Source organism: Eulemur rufifrons, chromosome 2 (genome assembly GCF_041146395.1).
Source record: "Eulemur rufifrons isolate Redbay chromosome 2, OSU_ERuf_1, whole genome shotgun sequence".
Taxonomy (NCBI): Eukaryota; Metazoa; Chordata; class Mammalia; order Primates; family Lemuridae; genus Eulemur; species Eulemur rufifrons.
In genome coordinates, this window is record NC_090984.1 from 19,084,892 (window position 1) to 19,109,377 (window position 24,486).

The 24,486-nt window shown below is 60.2% G+C and overlaps 1 protein-coding gene and 1 non-coding gene across 2 annotated transcripts; both read right to left on the reverse strand.

Moving 5' to 3' along the window:
- Positions 1-52: 52 nt before the first annotated feature.
- On the reverse strand, positions 53-21,476 carry HCN2 (hyperpolarization activated cyclic nucleotide gated potassium and sodium channel 2). The gene is made up of 8 exons (XM_069481341.1): positions 20,762-21,476; positions 10,893-11,316; positions 9,859-10,020; positions 8,454-8,672; positions 6,645-6,791; positions 3,560-3,800; positions 3,122-3,286; positions 53-1,402 (listed from the first exon to the last, which is right to left on the reverse strand). Exons 1-8 carry the CDS (start codon positions 21,409-21,411, stop codon positions 717-719), a joined length of 2,694 nt encoding a protein of 897 aa, XP_069337442.1. The 5' UTR covers positions 21,412-21,476; the 3' UTR covers positions 53-716.
- Positions 12,849-12,955, reverse strand: LOC138380999 (U6 spliceosomal RNA). Its single transcript, XR_011232956.1, has one exon. It is a non-coding gene; the product is annotated as a U6 spliceosomal RNA (small nuclear RNA).
- Positions 21,477-24,486: the final 3,010 nt, after the last annotated feature.

A 24,486-nucleotide genomic window follows, 5' to 3' on the forward strand; every position in this document is an offset into this window, starting at 1 on the left:
CTGGACCCGCTGCTTTTGGGGCCGGCCCCAAGCAATCAGACACGGCAGGCTGGGCGCCAATGCTGTCGTTTATTGCGCGGAATGGGGGTGTGGGGGTTAATGGGGCATGGGGGCTGCGGTGGGGGCGCTGCTGCCTCGGCTCGTCAGTACATTCATCATGACGGAGGGACCCCCGGCCTTGCCCCACGCCCGGGCCCTGATGCAGTGCTGGGAGCCGGGCGTGCCCGCTCCAGGGAGGGCACCGCGGGGCACGTGGGGACGGGCCGGTTATTGCGTGAGCGCGATGGGGGCAGCGGGAAGCCGGCAGGCCAAGTATTGCACTTAAAAAACAATCCTCATCAGACGGCGAGCCACCTACGAGGGTGGGGGCGGGCGGGACTGCACAGCCATCTCCTCCTGGCCACGGGCCGCCCCGTCCCCGCCTTACAGTTGGGGGAACTGAGGCACCGAGGTGAAGAGAGCCCCTCGCACGCACACCAGGCCGCCGCCGGGGGCAGGGGCGATGGGGGTGGGCGCAGGGCAGTGAGGGGGGACGGCCGGGGGCGCGAAGGCGGCTGCCCCGCCAGCCCGGCCCGCCCGTCCGACTACAACTACCTACCTCTTCTCTATGGCTTCTGGGGCGGGCGGGCGCCGGGGCAGCGCGCAATGGCATGGCTTTGGTCTGGATGACGGCCCGCCCCCGGCCAGCCCGGGCCCGCGGGGCGGCGCGGCGAGGGTCACAAGTTGGACGAGAGGCGCGAGCGCGCGGAGTCCAGCGGGTCGAGGCCGCCGGCGGCGCCGGGCGAGGCCGAGTCCCTGCGGTCCGGGCTGGGCGCGGCGGCCCGGGCGGCGGGCGCGGGCCCCAGGCGCGGCGTGGAACTGCTGGCCGGGCGCGCTGAGGCCGCGGGGCCGGGGGCCCCGTGGGGCAGCGAGGGCTGCGAGGCGGACAGCGGGCGTGACGCGCGGCTCAGGCGGCGCGCGGGCAGCGCGGGCCCGGCGCGGGGGGCGGCGGGTGAGCCGGGCGCGCCGCCGTAGGGCGAGGTCCGCGGCGCCCGGGGGCTGGCGGGCGCGCCCGGGGGGCTGGCAGAAGGCGGGGGCCCCGGCGAGGCGGCGGCTGGCGCGGGCCCGGGGGGCAGGCGGCGCAGGAGGCGAGGGGAGCCGAGCGCCAGCGGCCCCACAAGCGGGCGCGCCACCTGCGGACAGAAGCTCATGGCCACGGCCTGCTGCAGCGTGGCGATGGCCGAGGTGACCTGTGGCGGCGGCGGCGGCGGGAAGAGGCCAACGCGCTGGCCCAGCTCGGCCTGCTGCACCATCTCGCGGTCGTACTTGACGATCTCCTGGATGATCGCGTTCTCCTGGTTGTTGAACACGCCCGAGTTGAGGTCGTGCTGCACCTTGTGCAGCAGGATCGAGTTCTTCTTGCCTGCGGGAGGGTGCCAGCGGTGAGCACTCCTTCGGCGCCTGCTGTGTACAGCAGCTCACAAGGAGTGAGCGCCTGCTGTGTAGAGCAAGCAGGGGTCAAGCGCCTGCAGTGCACAGCTAGTACTCATGGAATGCCTGCTGTGTAGAGGTTGAGCACCTGCCGGGTAGGGCAAGCAGGTGTGTGTGCCTGCTGTATACAACAAGCACATGTGGAATGCCCGCTGTGTATAGGCCGAGTACCTGCTGTGTAGAGTAAGCAGGTGTGGGTGGCTGCTGTATATAACAGTACACAAGGAGCACCTGCTGTGTAGAACAAGCATATTGAGTGCCTGCTGTATATAATAAGCAGGTATTGAGCACCTACTCTGTATAGCCAGAATGCATGAAATGCCCGCTGTGTATAGGCTGAGCACCTACTGTGTAGAGCATGTATATTGGAGCACCTATTGTATATAGCAAACAGGTATTGAGCTCCTATTGTATACAAGAACAATGTAGCCCCTTCTGCCTATAGGGACTAGGTATGGAGTACCTGCTGTGCAGAACAAGCAGGTATTGAGTCCCTGTTGTACATAGGCTGAGCACCTTGCTATATACAAGAAAACAAGTATTGAGTACTGTACAGCCACTACACATGGAGCACCTTCTGCATACAGCAATCATGTATTGAGTACCTGCTGTTTACATGGAGCAGGTATCACTCTAAACCAAATATACATGTATATTCCTCTCCTGCATACAGTAATCATGTATTGAGTGCCCACAGTGTACAACAAGCACACCCAGAACACGTGGCTATACACAGGCTGAGTGCCTACTGTATACAGCAAGTATATCTATGCACCTGCCATTCAGAAATGTGTTGAACACCTATTGCTTGGAGCAAATCATTGAATGCCTATCACATATAAACGTGTTGAGTGCCTTGTGTATACTATGGAATTCCCTAACACCTCTCCATTCCCCCAAACAGCACCAGGGCCACCATCTCCCTGGCTCCTGCATCCAGTTGTCAGTAAGTCCTGAGGGCACATCTCTCAGCCACATCTGGGGTCCCCCACCTCTCCCTGCCCTGAGGCTACCTCCCCAGACCACTGTCTCCCCCCTGGACACTGCCCCCCTCATAGAAAGCAAGTCTGGACAGGTCGTCCCCCACCTAGAACCTGCCAGGACTCTGTGGTGCTGATTTACAGGAGACTGTGTGTTTGGCCCCCACCTGCCTCCCCAGCCTCCCTCCTCCCCGCTTCCGTGGCTCTAGACCTTAGGCCTCCTTCCCACCTCAGGGCCTTTGCACATGCTGTGCCCACTCCAGGAACACATCTTCCCCCTTTCTACATGGCATTGCTTACTCATCCTGGTCTCTGCTCAGCATTACCTCCTCAGGGAAGCCCCCACCCCCATCCCCTCCTGGCACACGGCTGGGCTGAGTGATTTGACCACCAGACCATAAGCCTTATAAAGGCAGCCCTTGAGTCAGCCTCATGGCTCACATCTGCCCCCCAGCACACTTTAGGTGCTCAAACATTTGCCAAATGAGCAGAAGCTGTGCACAACTGCAAACACCCCATACTTTCTCTTCCTTGGGAAACTGAGGCTGCATCTGGCCAGAGTGGGACAGCAGGTCAGAGCATCAGTCAGGATCCAAAGGGACTCGGAGGGCCGCCAGCCACACTCCTCCTGGGGCAGCCCGATTCCCCCTGGCAATGGCCGGCCCACTCACCGATGCGGTCCAGGCGGTCGATGGCGACGGTCTCGAAGGCCCGTCGCATCATGGGGTACTCCTCCAGCACCTCGTTGAAGTTGTCCACGCTCAGCGAGTAGAGGCGGCAGTAGGTGTCGGCCCGCACGCTGGCCGTGCGCCGGCCCCGCGTGAGCAGGCAGATCTCTGCATGCGGCGGAGAGAGGCACCTCAGCTGCCGGGCAGTGCCCTCTGCCCTCACCCACCGCCAGGATCGGCCCTCCCCAAGAGCACAGTCCAACCTCTGCACCGGGGCGGGCGCTGGCCCTTCCGCCAGAGGCTCCTCCTGACGCCTGTCCCAACCACGGCCCACGCCCCCACGGGCCCACACCCCCACGGGCCCACACCCAGTAAGGCCAAGTCCCCGCCTTCCCCTTTGTGTCCCTGGGAAGGGTGCAGCTCTGCTGCCCGCAGGCTCACCCCCGAAATAGGAGCCGTCGGACAACTTCATCTCCTTGTTGCCCTTGGTCAGCACGCTGACCACACCGTGCTGGATGAAGTACATCTTCTTGCCGATGGTGCCCTCGCGGATGATGTAGTCACCTGGCTGGAAGACCTCGAACTTGAGTTTGGTCAGCATGGCCGTGACAAAGTTGGGGTCAGCGTTGGCGAACAGCGGCATCGAAGCCACCAGCTTCCGGCAGTTGAAGTTGACAATCTCCTGCAAGGGTGGAGGCAGAGGTGGCATCAGAGTGTGGCTCTGGCTCTTCTTTCTCACTCTACCTTTGGGACCGTTTCATCCCTGGGAGCTTCGGCTTCCTTGTCTGTGAAACGGGTTTAACACTGCAGCGTGACAGCCAGCATGTTTCTTAACAGGCAAACACTGGAGGTTTTGCCACCAAAGACAAGAGCAAGAAAACCTTACAACTTAACACTGTTTTGGAGTGGCAAATGCAGTCAGACAAGAAAAAGTGATTAGAGATTTAAGACTTGGAAGGGAAAAACAAAAATTCTCTTTGCAGACAATACGACTACCTAGAAAGCCCGAAAGAATCAATGGTAAACTACAACGTAAGGGAACTTAGGCAAGATAGCAGGTGATTAAAAAAAAAAAAAAAAAACAAAAACATAAAAGCCAAGGACCTTAAAATCAATCGATGGTGGTGGAAGTCAGGGTGACAGCTGCCCTTGGCAAGGAAGCTTCCGGGCATGGAAATGTTCTGTATTTGATCCAGGTGGTGGTTATACAGTGTTCACTTTACAGGATAGCTAATGAGCTGTGCCCTCACGACACGGGCACTTTTCTGTAAGATATGTTTTAATAGAAAGAAAACCTTACCTTAAAGAAAAAACTGACAGCCTTTGTATTAATATATATAAACAAAAACCACTTGGAAGAAGAGGCAATGGTCAAGAAGCCACCATCTGCATCCGCATGAAGAGTTAAGTAAAGTGCATTTAGCAAGGAAAGTCCAAACCTACATGAAGAAACCTCTGAAAGCACGGAAGGGGCTTGGACTTCTTAGAATCCTCTCCATTGTGCAGCGCCCATTCTCACTGCTCATGGACACGTTTGACATGATCCCAGTGAAAACACCATCGAGTTTGCTTGTCTAGTGACTGACGCTCCTCAAGCTCATTTAGAAGAACAAATGAGCAAAAAACCACGGGGAACCCAAGAAAAACAAGAGCAGGGAGGCGGGGCTGCCCGGCAAGGTTCCGAAACACACTGTAAAGCCTCTGTGATCCAACCACGTGGGTTTGGCACTCGCAGGGGATGGATTAAAAGTCCAGAAATAGAACCAAGCATATATGGAATTTTAGCATAAAGCGAAAGTGACCCCTACGGGGCAGAGAGGGGGCGCTTGGCCGCACGGCAGGCAAACACGTCCCCATGCCACGTACTGGGACAAGTTCCAAAGGGGTCTCGGGGGTCTAAAACTGAAAAGCGAAACAATACAAGAACCAGAAGAAAACGTAAGTGAATCCCTCTATAACCTGGATGTGTACAGCAAGCATGCATTGTGCACCTGCTGTATATAGCAAACAGGTATCAGGGGCCTACTATACAGGAAGTATGTATTGAGCACCTGTAGTATGTAAAAAATAGATAGTAAACTCCACAGCAATCAGGTATTAAAAAAAGCAAGTGGAAGGGCACAGGCAGTGGAAACTGGGCAGAGAGACTGGGACAGGACAGAAGCTGGACTTTTCTGAACATATGCAGCTTTGTAGACTTCACTTTGGAACTTGCCAACGCCTAGATAATTATTAAGTGCAGGTTGCCAGGGCCAGGGGGCCAGGGGAGTGATGGCTAACAGCCCAGGTTTCCTTTTGGGCTGACGAGAGTGGTGATGGTTGCACAACTCTGTGAAGATACTAAAAACCACGGAATTTCATGCATTTTGTGGCGAGTTCTGTCTCTATTAAATGAATGAATGAAAATAATCATCAAATGCAATTAAACATTTCCAATAAAGTTAACCACCGCGCCTGCCTCCTGGGAGGCAGTGTGTGTAAATGGGCTCCCCCCCAAAGACATCCCAGGGCCCCCCCCGACCCCAGAGGCCCTGAGTGTCAGGCCTGTCTCCAAGCCCACGTCATCATTGCCTCCTGGGGGCCTTTGCCCTTGCTGTGCCCTCTGCCTGGGACACCAGAGCAGCTCGCGCCGCCCCATCGTGCCCCTCCCTGCTCTGGTTCTCCCAGGGCTTCTCTCTCCAACACCTTCTGTGTCACTGTCCTCTGTCCCCCTGCCCCACCACCATGCACAGGGCAGGGCACACAGTCGGCACTAACTGCTGGGCAAGTGTTGTGGGAAGTGCAGACCCCTGGTACCCGTGAATGGGACCTTGGGAGGAAGTAGTCTTTGCAGGTGTATGTAATCAGGATGGGCCTGCGCTGGAGGGGGTGGGCCCCGGGAGAGAAACACGGGGGGGGGGGGGGGGGGGGGAGGCTGCATGAAGATGGAAGCAAAGATCGGAGGGCTGTGTCCACAAGCCAAGGGACGCCTGGGGCCCCTGGAAACTGGAAGAGGCAGGAAGGATCCTCCTCTGGAGCCTTTGTGGGGAGCATGGCCCTGTGAAACCTTGATTTTGGACTTCTGGCCTCCAGACTGTGAGAGAATAAATCTGTTTTTTAAGCATGTAGGTGTCTGTCACAGCAGCCCCAGGAAACTTACCCAAGGGTTGCAGAGGCTCCAGGGGCCACAGCTGGGATTTAAACCAGCTGGTCAGGCCCTGGTGCTCAGCAGGGCTGGACAACTCGCCCTGGAGCAAGGTCCCCACTGCAGCCTGCCCTGCTTCTGCATGGCACGGACCTCGGTAGGTCTGCTTACGAGGAAGTGGAACCAGGCAGGGGGTGTCTGCGGTGTCCAAGGAGGCAGCAGTGAGGCTTCACGGAAAGGTGTCTGGCGTGGGGAGGGTGTGTGTGCAAGTCTAGCTTAAGTCCTTCATGCTGCAGCTGGGCTGGCCACGCCTGCCCTCCAGAACCTAGAGCCTGGCAGCTGGGCAGAGCGTGGCTGACCCTGAGTCCTGCAGCCACCCCCCGCCCCCGGCGCCCGCCTCACCTCCCGCAAGGGCCCATTGAGCTCGCCCAGGATGCTGTCCTCGTCGAACATCTTGCCCTGGTAGCGGTGCTCGTAGTAGTCGTGGATCTTCTGGCGGAAGTCGGCCGGCAGTTTGTGGAAGGACATGTACTGCTCCACCTGCTTGTACTGTGTGGGGCAGGGGCCGGGGCAGGGGCCGGGTCAGGCGCCACCGCCGGGAGGCCAGCCCAGCCCAGGGCACCGGCTGGGTCCTCCTGCCCACACTTCACAACAACAAATACTGATTTCTACATTTAAATTTGAAGTTAAATGGTAAGTTAATTCTTCATTAATATTCTGAATAATCTATCATGACTAATATTCTAAATAATAATTCCAAAATGACATTGAATTAATTCTCAGGGGTAGGGTTGCCAGACAAAATTCAGGATTCCCAGTTAAAGCAGAATTTCAGATAAACAAAAATATTTCATCGAAGTATATCCCATGCAATATTTGGGACACACTTATACTAAGAAAACTTGCTGTTTATGTGAAATTCAAATTCAACTCGGTATCCTGAATTTTATCTGGCAACCCTACCCTGAGAAATGGGTGAATATCTCCACTCGGTGTTTTGTTTTGTTTTTGTTTTTTGAGACAGCATCTCGCTCTGTCGCCCAGGCTGGAGTGCAGTGGCGAGATCACAGCTCACTGCAGCCTCTGACTCCTGGGCTCAAGTGATCCTCCCGCCTCGGCGTCCCAAGTAGCTGGGACTGCAGTTGTGAGCCACCGCGCCGGCTGAGGGGAGGGTTTCTTCTGGGAGGCCAGACTGAACTCCCCAGGTCCCCCCACATGCTGGTGGCCCTTGTTTCCCTCTGGGTGATCTTTCTAGAAGCCACAGGTCAGCCATCAGGGCAGGGGTGTGGGGCCAGGCAGAGGTGCCAGGCCCTGCTGTCCCCAGGACGGTGCCCCCAAGGGTGCCCCTGCCCCACTTCCGCCCCAATCCCGCCCAGCCGCAGCTGTCCTGAGCTCAGCGGAACCCGTGACGGCGGGCGGGTGGTGGCACCAGCTCGTGTTTGGGTGTGAGGCCCACGGCTTCCGGACAGCCGGGCGCCTGGCACAGGGCCCAGCTGACCCGGCTGGCCCTGCTGGGGGATTGCAGCTCCTGGCCAAGCCAGCCATCAGGGCAGCAGGACAGACAGGGCAGCCCCAGAGGGGAGAAACTGAGGCACAGAGTGGAGAGTGAGGCCCAACTCCCTCCACCCTTCCTGGCCCCCAAGGGGCCCCCACGGCTGACCCTAGGACTAGCCCTAAGGACACTCTCCCTGATAGGAGGCCACGTCTGAGCGGCCAGACAGCCCTGCTCTTCCCTGAAGCTGTGCCGGGAGGGACCCAGGCCTCTTGGACTCCACTGGGTACCCTCCCCACCCCAGCCGGTCCTGAGCTAGCCCACTGACCCCCCACGCAGCCCAGCCTCCAAGAGAGGCCAGCTCTCCAGTTCTCCCTCTGGGGTTCCCCTGCAGCCCCCAGTCCCAGGAAGCTGCCTGACCAAGGACTCCTCCTAGAGCACTTCCCAGGAGGTGCTCCCTCTGCCCCGGGGCTTTCCTTTCTCCTCTTGATTCCGCCACAGAGGAATCAGGTGGGAGGTCCCTGCCTCCCACCACACTGCCCCCAGACCCCACCTGGGCCCCTCCTCTGTTTCTGCCCTGAGCACACACACCACGCAGGGCTGTGAGGGGGGTCGGGTGGGCCACCCCCCAGACCCCAGAGTGGGCTGGGCCTCCCCGCTCGGACCCAGGGTGGGCCCTGCCTCCCCACTCAGACCCCAGGGTGGGCCTGACCCCTCACCTTCTCCTGGTACTGGCGCCGAGAGGAATCCAGCGACTGGATGAGGGCAGTGGCATGGCCGATGAACATGGCGTAGCAGGTGGCACCCACGATCATGCTGAGCATGGTCAGCCAGATGTCAGTCATGCTCTCAGGCGCCTGCCGGCCATACCCAATGCACAGCATGTGGCTCATGGCCTTGAAGAGCGCGAAGGAGTAGAGCTCGCTCCAGGAGTGGTTCTGCAAGGCCACAGGGGGAGGGCGGTGGGCACTCACAACCCAGGGAGCCCTGGCCCCTGAGGGCCCACCCACTGCCCTCCCCCAGGCACCGGAGGAGGTGAGCTCCCCATGCTCAGAGGTAACCAACGGGAACTAAGACCCAGAGGGCCAGAGTCTGGCCCCTATGCCTTTGCAGCCTCTCATCAGACTATGAGGCCATGAAAATTCCAGGGGGCCCCAGAATCAGGCCTGAGGGGCAGGGAGGGCAGAGGCACCAGGCTGGCCCGGGAGGTGCCCCCCACCGAGTCCTCAGTTGACCCGGCCGGGGAAGGGGGGCAGTGGGCCCTGTTCAGGAAATGGCCCACATGCACAAGTGGCCGTCAGACAATGGGCTGCCTCAGCCCGAGCAGCTGTGCCAGACGCCGGGAAGAGGCGCCTGTGGGCTTCCCCTCTGCAGCTCCCGACCCATCCATGCCCACCTGCTCTGTGTCCAAACCAAAAACATCCCAAGTCCCATATGTGCCCGCAGGCCGTACACAGCAATCCCCAGGCTGGAAGAAAGGCTCACTGGGCACGAACCCGACGTTCACTCCTGCAGTGCCCGAGATGTGCCTTTTTTAACAGTCAACCAGGAAGCAACAGGTGCCCGGGACTTCCTTCAATTATTATTATTATTTTTTCTTATGAATTGTTTAGTTCTGGACACTTATTTCTTAGGGCTCATAAAACCACTTTCCCATTCGAGAGTTATGATGTAAATTTTTTTTGTTTTTTCCTTTTATTTTCTTTTAGGCCAATATGGGAAAGGATTTTTTTTTAATTAAAAAAAATTTTTATAGATGGGGTCTCAATGTGTTGCCCAGGTTGGAGCACAGTGGCTTATTCACAGGCACAATCACAGCTCACTGCAGCCTCGAATTCCTGGCCTCAAGCGATCCTCCTGCCTCAGCCTCCCTAGTAGCTGGGACTACAGGTATGCGCCTTTAAGTTAAGTGTATGTACATTAAAAAGGCGAATCAATTGGGAAAATCACTAAGCAGATGTCTGGGTGATCAAAATGGTCACAGTCGCCCTGGAACGATGGAAACTGGTTGCCTCTGGATGGCCCCAGGTCTGAAAGGCTGAAGTCGCCTTCAGCCACCCAGGGGGCGCCAATGGGGGGACTAGGCGCTGCTGGGGTCGCCCCCGTCCGGCGCTCGGCGCTCACCACCATGCCGTTGATGGAGACCCAGCAGTTGCGCGGGAAGTCCTGCAGCATGGGCACCAGGAACTGCAGGCAGCCGTCCCAGTGACACAGCAGCAGCATCATGCTGATGAGGTTGCAGATGCGCATGACGGCGCTCGCCAGGTCGTAGGTCATGTGGAAGATCTGTGCGGAGGGGGCGGCTGTGAGGGTCCCGCGGACCCCTGCCCGCCCGGACGGCGGAGGAAGCAGCCCCCAGAGGGACCCCCGTCCCTTCCGTTCCCGACCGCGGCAGCACGTGATCCCTGCCCAGTCTGCCCCACCAGACGCCGGAGCTCCCCTCCAGGGACCACCACCCACGCCAGGCTCGGCGCCGTCCCCTGCCTGGACGACTAGAGCCGCTGGAGTCAGGGCAGCCTCAGTCCCGAGGCAGGATGGGGGGCGGGTCTGGACTTGAGGGAGGGGGCGTGGCTTTGCTTCTCAGAGCCTCAGTTTCCCCATGGTCAAGGGGGCTGTGGATGTGCAGGATCCGGCCCGCGGCTCCGCCTTGTAGCGCCTGGGTGAGCACCCCCAGGCTCTGCCCCTGTGGCTCCCATGACCCCTCCCTGCAATCCCTGGGACTCCGCTCCGGGGCTCGGCCGGTGGCCCCACTAGGCCGGCCACCCATCCTAATTCCTGGCCCCCCACCCTGGCTCCGCCCCTGGCAGCCTGGGGCCCGCCCTGAACCCAGAGCCCTGCCGTCTTTTCCCCCGTGGCGCAGCCCCTGGACCCGCGTATCCCGTATCCCTGCCAGGTGCCTCCCATCAGGGCCCGAAACCCCCGACCCCCGCACCTGTAGTACCGCCCACCTGCCCCAGTGCCTCCGTCGCCCCGCCCCCGCAGCCATGGTCCCGCCCCCACGCCCCATGGCCCTGCCCCCTCGGCCATAGCTCAACCCGTACCCCCACATGGCTCCGCCCCTGCAGCCATAGTCCAGCCCCCACCCTCTTCTGGCCCTGCCCCCACATCCTTGGCCCCGCCCCAGCACTTTCGTGGCCCACGCCCACGCCCCGCCGCACCTCCTCCCACTGGTGGATGTAGCGGATGAGGCGCGACAGGCGCAGCAGCCGCAGGAGGCTGAGGATCTTGGTGAAACGCACGATGCGCAGGGCGCGCGCCGTCTTGTAGACCTCGGAGTCGATGCCCTTCTCCACGATGAGGAAGATGTAGTCCACGGGGATGGAGGACACGAAGTCCACCACGAACCACGTGCGCAGGTACTTCTTCTTGATCTTCTCGGGGTCCAGGATGATCTCCGTGTTGTCCTCGATCACGATGCCCGTGCGGAAGTTCAGCACCAGGTCCATGAGAAAGAAGGTGTCCGAGACCACGTTGAACACGATCCACGGGGCCGTGGTCTCGTCCTTGAAGAAGGTGATGCCCACGGGGATGATGATGAGGTTTCCCACCATGAACAGCAGCATGGTGAAGTCCCAGTAGAACCTGGGGGAAGGCGCCGTTCAGCCTCCGGGCCCCACCGCACCCTCGCTGGGGAGCCGTCCCCACCTGTCCCCCTCCTGCGCAAGGTCGTGGCCGCATGGACCCCACCTCCAGGAAGGCTCCTGCAGCCCAGGTCCCTCCCTGTGGCCCAGTCTGACCTTCCCTCCTGGAAGAGGCAGGAGCCCCAGCCAAGCCCAGGAGGATGCCCAAAATAGACTGTTTCACATGACCAAAGAGGGACAATGTGCCTGGCACAAGGTTGGCGTTAGAAAACATTGTGGGAAGAGAAAAAAGCAGACAGGCAGAGAGGACCGGGGTGCAGACAGGAGAGCGTGTGGCGGCAGGCGCCGTGTGGCCAACTGCTGCGTGGGACCTGGAGCCACCAGGCCCCAAAGCCCTCCCGAGGAGTGGGAGCCCCCCCGTGGGCCACTGGAAAGGCTCGACTTCATTTCAGGAAACATCCCTGGATGTGTGACAGGAGACAGGGAGGAAGCGGGGCACCCATCCAGGAGGCAGAGACAGGCCAAGGCAGGGGCCGGGCAGTGCCAGAGCGGAGGGCCCCAGCGGGTGGGAGGGATGAGAATCCCAGGACTCGGCACTGTTCAGGCCTTGAATATAACACACACGCGTGGAGAAGAGATGATGAGCTGCTTCCCTCCCATACACCCAGACTGGGTGCAAGTCCCCAAGGTCAATCCCGAAATTCCACCTGGGAGGCACTGGCCGGAAAAGGCCCATCCATTCAAGGAATATCTGTTGACGGGCCAGGCACAGTGCCGTGACTGAAGCGTCTACCCGTGAGGTCATACGGACTCCACAGATGGCCACATGGACAGATGCCCGGCCCCTCAGCTGTCGAGAAAATGCAAATCAAAACCACTCCAAGGGAGAACTGTTCGGTGGCTCCTTAAAAAGTTAAACATATTAATAGAATTACCGTATGACCCAGCAATTCCACTCCTGAGTATATGCCCAAAGAATTGAAACCAAAGACTCAAACGGAAACTTGCACACCCGTGTTCACAGCAGCACGATTCACAACAGACAAAAGGTGGACACAACGCACATGTCCACTGATGGATGAGTGGACCCACACAACGTGTTCCATCCACACAATGAAATATTGTTCATCCATCACAGGGAAGGAGGCTGGGACACAGGCCGCAGCGTGGATGGACCTTGAGGACATCGTGCTCAGTGAGAGACACCAGACACAGAAGGACACACAGTGTGTGACTCCATTTATGTGAAACGTCCAGAACAGGCAGATCCACAGAGACGGGACGTGGATTCGTGGTCGTGGTTGTCAGGGGCTGGGGAGGGAAAGCGGGAGTTATTGGTTAATGGGCGCAGAATTTCTGTTTGGGATAATGAGAAAGTTCTGGCAATAGATAGTGGTAGGTGCTTGCATAACAATGTGAATATACAGAATGTCACTGAATTTTACATTTAAAAATAGTTAAATGCCAAATTTATGATAAAAAATATATATACTATAAAAGATTCTTCCCAAAGTCTTTATTTTTTATTTTATTTTATTTTTATTTATTTTCACGAATTTGCGTGTCATCCTTGCGCAGGGGCCATGCTAATCTTCTCTGTATCGTTCCAATTTTAGTATATGTGCTGCCGAAGCGAGCACCTTCCCAAAGTCTTGAGGGGAAAAATAAATAAAAATAAATAAATCAATAAAAGCCTCTGGGTCCAGGGGCTCTCGCTGAGGAGCAGATGCCTCAGATAGGGGGTCTGAGCCCCCATACCCTGTGTCTTGAATTTCGAGCAGTCATTTATTTGGTTTTCCCCTTCACACTGGGGGACCCCTCCCCACTCCCAGATGGAGTCAGCGTCGGCCCTCCTTAGGTCTCTCGAGGTCCTATCCCTCCCCAGGTGGGTTTGTAGGGGACTTCTCATAGGCCTCGCCCACTCCCCATCACAGCTGGAGCCCCCACGTCCCCCTAGAGAAGACTGGTGCCCCCAGTGAGCACAAACAAAGGTCCGTCAGCCCGGGCACTGCACAGCCTTGGTGAGCTCCCTGTCTCAGGAGCTGCCATAAATTGGCTCCTTTCAGGACGGTACCTCAGGAGAAGAGCTATTAACACCACGCCTCCTGGGTGACCCAGACGTTCCACTTCGGGGAATTGATCCCAAGGAAATCGTCCAAAAGGAATGGAAAAAAATTAAAAAGTGATTTGTACCAAGATGTTCACAGCAGCTCAGTCTGCGAGAGCCAAAGGCTGGAAGGGACCCAACATCTCACATCCTGGTAGCGTTAGCCAGGCCTGGGTTGGCATCTGCCCACTGGCACTAGTGACCTTGGGCGAGTTCCTCCAGCCCCTTGGAACCTCAGTCTCTTTTTCCATCCGTCAGTCCACATGTGTTGTAATCTTTAAAAGGACATGGGAGACTCCAGTCATGATGGGGAGGGGTGCTGGGCCTTTGGGAAGCCCCTCACAAACCTGCCTGGGGTGGGAATAAGACCTTGAGAGACCTAACAAGGGTTGACACCATCTGGGGTTGGGGAGGGGTCCCCCTCAGAACTTTAAGGGCAAAATCAAATGACTCTGTTCGAAATTCAAAACCTTCCTTTGCCTGAATCTCAACACTGTGTACGAATTCAGACCCCTGATCTGGGGCATCTGCTCATCGACAAGACCCCCAGAGCCCTGACACCCATGGGATTGGGGGGCCCCACCTGCCTGCCCACCCCTCAGCCCCCAGAGTCCACTGTAGAGCTCTGAGTCCCAGCCTCACCCTCTCTGGTCTGAGACTGCCCCCCACCTTTGGGGCACAACAAAACAAGTAGGAAAGACCAATTGAGAAGGCCAGGGGCCTAGAAACCCCCGGCGGGGCTCCAGAAACCACCAAGGGTGCCCAGAAACCGCAGGGGGGGGGCCTAGAAACTACCCTGGGGACTTAGAAACAGTCTAAACAGACACATGACATGAGGGCCTCCTGTACAGGTGACTGTACAGGTGACATGCTCTCCTGTATTCTTGGGGTGAGGGTGCGGACAGGCACCACACCTCCCCACTGACAGACCAAGGAGGATTCCCAGCCAGGAAGTGGGGGTTCAGGAAGAGACCCAGGCCCGTTGGCCCACACGGCCTGTCCTCTGTCCCCTCACAGTGTGGGGACCTTCTCCCATGGGCCTCGAACCTCCAGTCTTCAGTTCCCATGTCCCTAGGGTTGGGGAGGCCCAGAGCCTACCGCTCGCTACCCTTGGGCTGTGCAGCCTGGGGCTAACCACTTTCCCTCTCTGAGCCTCACTGCCCGACTTGGCCAGTCTGGGCGGCCCCTTTCCCATCAGCCTCTGCAGGGACCGGCCGCTGCGGGCAGCCCATGGCCACCGACTGCTTTCCTGGTCGGGCCCCAGCGCTGACCAGGGACAAGCCGCTGGGCTGTCAAGCGGGGATTTCGCGGCAAGAACGTTAACCACCATAATGAAATCCTGTATTTTAAAAATAGTTCCCAGCGAATAGCAATGAGCCCCCGAGGAGGACCCTGCTCCTGCGGAAACACGCGGATTCCTGCTGCTACGGCACGAGGTGAGGCAGGTCCCCTAGGGAGACCCTCTGCATCTGCACCGGAGACCAGAAGACGACTGGGACCCCCTCCCAGTCAGGTGGCGACTTCAGGGGGCCCCCAGCAGCTGACACACGCTGAGCTCAGTTCATTATCTGGCAGCTGCCCAGCCGTTCTCTCATCTCAGCTCAGATGGGGAAACAGGCTCCTCCAGCAGCGAGTGACAGAGTGGACTGGAACCCAGGCAGGCAGACCGCAGCCCAGCCCCGTCCTCCTGCCCCCAGCTCAGGGCCCTTCCGAGTTCCTGCTCTGGGAGTGGCCCTATCTCTCCAGGGCCAGCTGGGGTGGGAAGTGGCGGACAAGGCTTCTGATCCACTTGGGTGACAGATGGGGAAACTGAGGCCTATTGAGCCGAAGTGGTGGGCTTCTCCCTCCCCGTGGGGCCCTCAGCCCTGTGTGTGGTAGGGAGGGTCTGCCCCAGGGATCTTTAGCCCCCACTGGAACAGAGGCGTTCTAGGATCCCGAGGTCAGGGGAAGCCGGGCCCCTCCCCGAGGGATTCGAGGCTCGGCTGGGAGGCTGTCCAGGAATTACAGATGGGAAATCCGGGAGGGGATTAGGGGCCGGAGGTCGGGATTAAGGGTGAGCCGCGGAATGGAAGATTAGGAGCCTGAGCCCTGGATGTGGAGTCAGGATCCGTGGCAGGTGTCAGGGATTAAGAAAGGGAGACTCCGGCGGGGGAAGACTGCCAGGCTCCTGGGCCATCCCAAGACAGGGCGGGCATTGGCCAGACAGCACAGCCCCCTGTGGGCTCCCGGCCCGTCCACCCCAGGACAGATGGGCAGGATGCTTCAGGGGTGCTACAGAGACCAACCAGGGGGCACTTCAGCCCAAGGCGGATAGAGGGCTTCTCAGAGGCGGCAGTGGCGTTTGGGCAAATGAGAGGAAGGTGCTGGAGGGACCACCATGCAGAGGGAGTGGCAGGTGCAAAGGGCCTGTGGCCGTGCAGGGAGTTTAGGGAAGGCCTGGAGAGGAGGGAGGCCTCAGCCACCCCAACCTCCGGCTCCTCGGTGCAGACCCTTCCTCATCTGGGAAATGGGTGTCCCTGTCCCTCCTTCACCCCCCGCAGGCCTGGGCCGATGCCAGCCTTCCTGCCTGGTGGGAGCCAGAGAAACCCTCACTCCCGCCCCCCGTGTGGGGTTTATCCTGGCGCCCTAATGCAGGGATTCAGCACCCATGGATTTGCAGAGCGGCACCCCATCCTGATCTCTCGCTGATCCACTGGGCCATCTGGGGTGGGGGCCGGCGTCCAGTCCTGCCAGGTTCTTAGAGCCAGCCCTCCCCCACCAGCCCCCTGGGGGACCCCAGGGGATGTGACAGACACAGAGTCAGCACCAGGGACCAACTCATCTCTCTCCCCTCACACAAGGCCTCCCCGATGGGAGACAACTCGGGAACATTGAAAACCAGCAGCAGCAGGAGAGACTAAAGTCAGACCTCAGAGGCACTTACAGACATGGGAGCTGATGAAGGGCAGTACGGAAGCTACTGGCACGACCACGCACTCTCAGGAGATGAGGGTTCCACCGCCAGGGACCTGCCCTCTGCCTGCCAGGCCAGAGTTCCCAAGGACAAAGCCCTGACCCGCTCAGGCCTCCGCCCAGCAGGCCATCCTCAGGGGGTGGCAGCAAGTGGCAGAGAAAGTCACCAGCCCACAGTGGGAGACAGGGTCGCAGCCGGCCCCACAGGGACTGTCTCCATGCCGCCCTATCCCCTCCCCGCTAGAGATTTCCTCCTTTGCACGTCTCGGGTTTTCCACGTTTGAACCTGCATGGTTGGGGCGAAAGGAGTAGGAATGAACTGTATTTATTGTTAAAATAGTTTTATTCAGGGCAGGGACAGGGACCCTGCCAAGGCCCCGGGAATTTCGTGAGGCCAAATCCCTCCCTTGCTCTGGTTTTCGCACCTGTTCCAATTCAGGCACAAACCTTAATAATGTGCAAAGAGGGAAAATCAAACCCCTAAACCCTAAATCTGTCCCTGTGTTCCTCGAACTTGCTTCTCTGCCAAATCCCCCCAAGGGAGCTCCTGGAACATCTCTCGGGGCCTGTCCTTGCCAAGCGCTGGGGCGAGAGCTGACCACAGCCCCGCGGCCCTGCCTTCTAAGTGAACCCACTGTGCTTCAGGATTCACCCAGGCTGCCGAGGAAACTAGTCAAGATCGGACCTGCATCTGTCTCTTGGCAAATTCAGCAAAAATGTGGCACCCGTGGTGTGCCAGAGCCTGGGATGTGACAAGTGGAGGAGGCCACTTCCTAGCAAGCGAGCAGCGCGGAACTTGAAGCAGGATCAAGAGAACGGGCCCCTCGGGCAGGGAGCGTGGGGCCCTGGGGAGGCGCCCTGGGAGCTGAGAGCTGAGGATGAACAGGGCGGGGCAGAGGCTTGCCGCGCCGCAGGAACCGGAGGGGATGAAAGTGTGTGAGGCCCACAAGATGTTGGCCTGCTTGTGAAAGCTGGACACCCGCCCCCTCTTCCCTCCTACCGCCACTACCTCACATCTGAGGAAACCGAGGCAGAGGGGCCCAGAGAGGACCCAAGGGACCCGGCCTCATGGGAGGCACTGGGCCCCAGTCCGGGCTCTGACTCCGGAGCCCGCTGCGAATGGACGCAGAGGCCTCCCTTGCTCGCTGCAAGCTGCTCTGAGACAACCTCCGCAGTGGGGCCCGGCCCCCAGACAGTCCACGTTCCTGCTCCTGGCTCTGCCCGGCCGTTCTGGTGGCCCAGGGCCACCTCAGTGCCCCTCCTCTGCAGTCTGGGCAGGGTGAAGGCTGTTCCAGTTCACCAAACACTAACTGTCCTGTCCTCAGTGCCAGCCGGTGCAGGTCACCAAGGAGGTGGGGGCACCTCCAGCCTCTGGGTCAGGAAGTGGGGCTGGGGGCCGGCGGCCAGGGCAGGCTCCTTCTCCCTTTTCCTTTTAAATGGTGCCCGTGCATTGCACCAGTGGGGCCAGTTTCCGCACCTTCAGGCTGTGAGAACAGAAGGGGCAAAGGCAGAGAGTGGGCACAGAGAAGTCTCCCCACACTCCACACACGTGGTTTTAGGAAATTACCGTAGATACATACATTATTACCCACTGCCCACCCTGGGGACCCCCAACATCTTCAACAGTCCCCAGAATGCCTTGTGTCTCCCATTTCTCCTTGGCTTGGATGGGACTCAGGCAGAGGCTGGGCTGCCTGTGACCAAGAGTGGGGACACCTGGCCAGCCTGTCCAGATGGGGATCCCAGATTTGCCCGACTAGCTGTGTGGCTTTGAGAAAGTAACTTCACCTCTCTGAGCCTCCCTTTCCTCCTGTGTAAAATGGGACAGCACCCCCCTCACCGTTGTAATAATTAATAATATTAAATCAATACTCGTAAGGTGTTTCCAACAGCCCCTGGCCTTGGGGGGACGGGGGCTCAGGAAGCATTGCTCTTATGATATACCTGGGGTCTGTCTCCGTATTGAATTAGAACGGTCTGGAAGTGGCACAGGTCCCAAAGCACGGGAGGCTGGTAGAGGCCCCATTGCACCCCAGATTGGCAACATCTAAGTCCTTTTTAAAATTCTGAGGCCAGGTGCAGTGGCTCATGCTTGTTATCCCAGCACTTTGGGAGGCTGAAGCAGGAGGATCACTTGAGGCCAGGAGTTGGAGGCTGCAGTGAGCTATGATGGAGCCACTGTGCTCCAGCCTGGGTGACATAGTGAGACATTGTCTCAGAATAAATAAATAAATAAATAAAATCTAACCACTTGCTCCCCTAGTCCTGACAACAGGCCACACTTGCCCCCTCCCTACTTGCCAACCCCCCATCTTTCAATTTCTCTGCCCAGCTGGGACCTCACAGCCCCCATGGCCCCTCTGTATCTCAGAGCATGGGACAAGGCCCATGGTGGAGCATAAGGCTGAGCAAGCATCACTCCTCCTACCAGCCTTCTCCCCCCATCCACCCCAGGATTGGCCCACCTGCCCCCCAAGCCTCACACTGCCCCTCTGCAGCCAAGCAGAAGCCAGAGCAGCCAGCTCCCAGCGCCAGCCTTGCACCCACCCCTTGTGGGCTGCTAGCATGGGGGTGGGGAGGTGCTGCCGGCAGACATGCTGGAGGGGACCAAGAGGAGTGGGTGCTGTCTGCAGCCCCTTGCCCACCAGGTCCCCTACATCCCTCTGGCAAACTGGCGCTAGCACCCCCTTCACAGTGGGGCCAGGCAGACAAGGGGGCCCTGGAAACACAGTCCATTCTTCCCTGCTGTCCCCACTTCACAGACTGGAACACTGAGCCCAGACACTGACCAGAGCCCTTCCAGCCTGGCCACGTGCAGGGAAATGCTGAACCCTCACATGCAGGGTGGGAGGGCCCAGAGGCAATCCCTCTAGGCCCCTCATGAGGTCCCCCCACCCCTGGCCTCTCTTGAAATCCAGGCTACTGGTCAGAGCCGTCTTTACCTCTCAGGAAGGCCTCAGGGATGGGGAGCTGGAATCTGGGGCTTTCTTCCAGGCTTTGTCTGACTTGTGTGCCCCTGGGTCTGCTCCCCAGTCAAGCATGGGGGTTGCAGAGGGGCCAGAGAAAGGGAGATTCCACAGCCCCCTTGTCCAGCTCTGGGGGTCCAGGGGCAAACGGAGCCCAGTCTTGGGGGCTCAGGACTGGGGGAGGAGAGACCAGGGCGGGAAAAGAGCCGGCAGGATCCCAGAGGCCAGGGCGCTGTCCGCGGTGCTGAAACAGCGCTTGCCCCAAGTACCCGGGATTGGCGGAAACGCATGTCCCACCTACACCCTCAACACCCAACTCACACCCCACTCCCAGACACAAACACACACACACCCTCTGGCTCACCCGGTCACGCAGAATTTCATGGTTCCACGTCTGACACCTGCACACAGCTCACACCACTGCCCACTGACTCACGTGCACACACACACACACCACCTCTCCCCAATACACACAAATCAGACGTCCTACCAACATATACACACCCACCGACACAGGCACACCCTGCACATGGGTGCGCACACGCACCACTGGAACACATACCAGTGACCCATAACGCAGACACACCCCCGGGGACACGCCTCCCCCCAGATCGCCAGGCCCCCAGAACCCCTGCCCCCCGCAGTCACATGCTCCTGTTCACTCTCACTGGCCACACAACGCACTCCCAGGAACCAGAACCCCAAACATGAGGCCGTGGCCCTGCGCCAGGCCTTGCTCTAAGCCTTTCCAGGCATTAACCAGTTTAATCTATATTGACATCTACACACCCACCAACACATGGGCGCACCACCCAGCGGCTCGGGTTGAGGGGCTCATAGAACACACAGCCTGGGTACCCCACGCGCTCAGCGCCTCCTCTTCGCACGCAACCCAGGCCCAAGGATCCCGGACATGCCTCCTCCTGGCGCGGGGCTCAGGTGGAGACCGTGAGAGCGTCCCGAATTCGCTTAACCCCTTCTCCGTTGGCCTCTCTCGGCCGCGTCCTCCGGGGCGCCCTTCTTTCCTCCTCTCTCCTGCCTCTCTGCTCCCTGGTGCCCACGTTCCCCTCTATTCGTCCTCTCCGCCCCCCAGCGCCCAGACCCTGGCCCTGCGGCCTTCGATGTGCGCCCACCCCAGCCGCCGCGCTGCAGGGCCGGGGATGTCAGGGTGCGTGGGAGGGGGCCCACCGGGGTCACCCCGGGAGCCCGCGCGCGCCCCCCTGAACCCCCCAAAGGGAGGAGCCTCGCGAGCCCGGGTCACTCCTGGGCGGGTCCCGGGCACTCCCGAGGTCACCGAGGAGCCCCCGAGGTCACCGGCCGGGCGCGCCGCCCCGCCCTCCCCAAGACGCTCCAAGGACAGCCCCGCGCGCGTCCGCTCGCCGGGCCCCCTCCGCGCTGGCCGGCCCTCCCGGAGGCGGTACCTGAAGTCGCTGTACGGATGGATGATCCAGGCCCCCGCTGACTTAACGCGCTCCTGCTCGCGCTCCACGGCCTTCTGGCTACCGAACATCCGCAGCGAGAACTTGTTGACGCCCGGCTGCAGGAGCGCGCCGAACTGGCGCTGCATGAAGCTGGCCTGGCTGCCGCGCGGCTCCCCGGCCGGGCCCGCCTCCTCGCTGCCCGCCTCATCTGCCGGCCCCGGCCCCGGCCCTGCGCCCGGCCCCGGCGGTGGCCCCGCGGCCGCACCGCGGCACGAGAACGACACCTTGGGCCCCCGCGCCGGGCCCTCCAGCCCCGCGGGGCTGCACTGCGGCTCGCCGCGCCCGCACTCGCCGTTCGGGCTGCCCTTGGCCGTGCTCGCCGCGCCCGGGGTGCCAGGGCGGCCGCACGAGCTGTCGCGGCTGCGGAGCCGGGCCCGCGGGCCGCCCTCGTCCGCCGCCTCGGGGGGCGCCGCCTCTGCTCGGGGCGGCTGCTGAGGGGGCGCGGGCCCGGGGCCCGGAGGGGGAGCGGGCGGCGGCGGCTGGGGCGGCTGCTGTTGGGGGGGCGCGGGCGGCGGCGGCGGCGGCGGCCCCGGCGCGGGGGTCGCGCCCGGGCTCTCCCCGGGCCGCCCGCCGCCCCCGCGCGCGTCCATGGCGAGGCGGCGCCGGGCAGTGCGGAGCGGAGCCGCCGCCGCCGCCGCCGGCCGGAGCCCGAGGGAGGGGGTAGGCGGGGGCGGGGCGGGGCGGAGCCGCGGGGGGCGGAGCCTCGGCTGCGGGGGAGGGGTGGGGGCGGGAGCCCCGCCTCCGCCTGTGCCCCCTTCCCGCGCGCCCGGCCTGGGCCTGGCGCGGAAGAAGCTCGGGCCGCCGGGTCGGGGGCAGCTCAAGGTCATGGGGCCTGAGGCCTTGGAGATCCACGCCGCCCTCTTCCCAGGAGGGGAAACTGAGGCCCGCAAAGTGCAAGGACGCGCCCAAGGTCACTGAGCCCAGCTGGGGGCAGGGGCCTTCTCTTCCGAGCCTCAGTTTTCGCCTCTGTCTGAAGGGCAGCACGAGGAGGGCCCTGGCCAGTGGCAGCCTCTTTCTATAGGTTTTAAGATCTCCATAATAAAAGGGTGTTTTTAAAGGTCACAAGAGCCCCTGCTTTGTCCCCCGTGGGACATGGACAAAGACCCTTCTCCATGTGTGTGTGAGAGTCTGGGGTCCTGTCACCACCTCTCCCTGGCCTGTGTATGAGGACTCTGAGGCCATGCCTGCAAGATGAGGAAAACAGGTGTTGGGGACTCCCACCCCTCAAACAGTGCCCTAGGGTGTGGGGGGCTGGAGTCTCCTGTAGTCTGGTGGGCTTCAGGTTGAGGTCATAGGGAGACCCAGAGCCTGCCACCTCCTTTCCACCAGTGCCCACCAGGAGCCCCACAGGCTGTTTCCCTGTCCCCTTGGCCCCCTGCCCAACTGTCCCCCATCCCTGAGCCCCCCAGCTTTGGGGACACAGGCTCTTCCCAGCCCAGAGGCAGCCTGAGGCTCTTTCATGACTGGAGCCAGGCTGGGGTAGGTGCTGCTTGGCACTGGGTGATGCACGGGCCTAGCCCTAGCCCCCGTCCCCATCCTGCTTCAGCAGCAAGCACGGGGGAGGAGGGCAGTACAGAGAGGCAGAAAGACACCCACACAAAGAAACGGGGCTCAAAAACAGCGGGAAGAACACTCCCACCTGGGAGGCAGGAGGCAGGTGGCAGGCCTCAGGTGACCCTCCTGGGCCCTCCTGAGCCCTAGCCCCACAGCAGTTTGGGGCCTGACATCACATTGGTCATTGATGCTGGGTGTGTGGGGTGCCCTCCGCCCACTTGGATGTCAGGGCTACGAGGTGGAGATGTGTGTGGAGACCCCTGTGCACAGTAGGCACTTGGCAGTGTCTGCGGATGGGTCCACCTGGCTATCTGTCCTCATCTGACAATGGAGGGCTGAGCCCAGCATCTCTCACCCCTGCCAGACTGCCCCATCCCCTGGAACCCCTGTGCCCACACGCCAGCCCCAATGCCACCTGCCACCTCCCTGCAGGTGGGCAGGACAGCTGTCCTGAGGCGGTACGGGAGAGGCGGGGTTCAGCAGAGGGGGCTGTGCCAGGCTGTGGCCCGCCCCGAGGGCAGATGCATGTTCCAGCTGAAGGGAGACCTTTTATGTTCACCCTGGGAAGATGTCAGGCTGGGCAGGTCGCCAGAGCCCCGGGGCTTGTGGCTGAGAGCAGGGAGGAGGTGGGACCCATACCCAACCTGAGGACCCACCATGCCCAGCAGCAGGAGAGGCAGAAAGGCAATCCTGGTTCAGGGAGGGTCCCAGCCCGTCTCTGGGCCTGGGGCTCCTTGTCACCGGGTCCTGGCCACTCCTCCCCAGCCCACAGCCCCCACCCAGACCAGGCCACCATCAGTGTGCACAGGCACCAGCCCCAGCCTCCCTGGTGTCACCACACTGACTCGGCCACCTGCCCAGGCCACAGCACTCTTTGCATTTGTCTATTATATTTGTTTTAAGAATACTGATTAAGCACCTGATCCAGGGGCTGAGAACCAGGCAGGGGAGACAGACAGACAGCACATCTAGCAAATATAATATTGTCTGCTAGAAGGTGGTAGGTGCTGTACAAAAACTTGGAGCAGGGAGAGGGATGAGGAAGGTGATGAGGGGGAGGAGGTGATATCCTAGGGAAGGCCTGAGGGAGGGGAGGAACCGTGTTGGGGACTTCTGCAGGAAGAGCATTCTGGACAGGCTGCATAGTCCGGGCAAAGGCCCGGAGGTAGGACTACACCTGACTTGTGGGAGGAGCATCTCAATCTAGGGCCCAGGGGATGGGGGCAGGAGATGAGGAAGGAGGGCAGAGAGTTGGGGCAGGGGACAGATATAAAAACTCTCCAGTCAAGCAGGTGGCTCACGCCTGTAATCCCAGCACTCTGGGTGGCCGAGGCGGGAGGATCACTTGAGCTCAGGAGTTTGAGACCAGCCTGAACAAAGGCAAGACCCTGTCTCTACTAAAGCAGAAAAAATTAGCTGGGCGTGGTGGTGGCACCTGCAGTCCCAGCTACTCGGGAGGCTGAGGCAGGAGAATCTCTTGAGCCTAGGAGTTGGAGGTTGCTGTTAGCTAGGCTGACGCCATGGCACTCAAGCCTGGGTGACAGAGTGAGACTCTGTCTAAAAAAAAAAACCCCAAAAAACCCCAAAACCCTCTCTAGTCAGTTTACATCTGCTACCTAAAACCACCCATGAAAATCCCAGCCCTCCCTGCCATCCCCACTTTGCACACTGTGCCCCTTCCCTGGGCTCTGGGCACGCAGACCCCTCCTGCTGAGCGCCCCCCCTCGCCAGCCCTGCTCCAGCTCAGGCCTGTGCCCTGGTGGTGCCCCCTCAGGCAGGGTTTTTCCCCAACTTCCTGCCTCCCCCCCACTGCAGACATCCCTTATAGCACTGGCCAGCCACAGACCCACATTTCCCACTTGGTCAGGGGCAGGTCCACGTCGGAAGCCCTGAGGCTTACATAATTTGGGGACCTTCTGAGTGAAAAACAGTTTAAGACCAGGAAGACAAAATTAGGCCAGGGCAGGCACTGAGCCAGGCTCGAAAATCCACTGCTGCACGAAGTAAATACTGAATGTCCGAGCCGGCGTGGTAGCGCATGCCCGTGGGCCCAGCTGCTCCCTTGAGCCTGGAGTTCAAAGCGGCAGTGAGCTATGATCGCGGCTGTGAAT

Bases quoted from the DNA above. Each gene is read 5' to 3' on its own strand.
- HCN2 (XM_069481341.1), bottom strand. From the start codon at position 21,411: ATGGACGCGCGCGGGGGCGGCGGGCGGCCCGGGGAGAGCCCGGGCGCG. The intron at 6,792-8,453 runs GTGAGGGGTCAG...TGCCCCACACAG, and splicing joins GGCGCCAGTACCAGGAGAAG to TACAAGCAGGTGGAGCAGTA. The intron at 3,801-6,644 runs GTGAGGCGGGCG...CCACCCTTGCAG, and splicing joins TCAATGGGCCCTTGCGGGAG to GAGATTGTCAACTTCAACTG.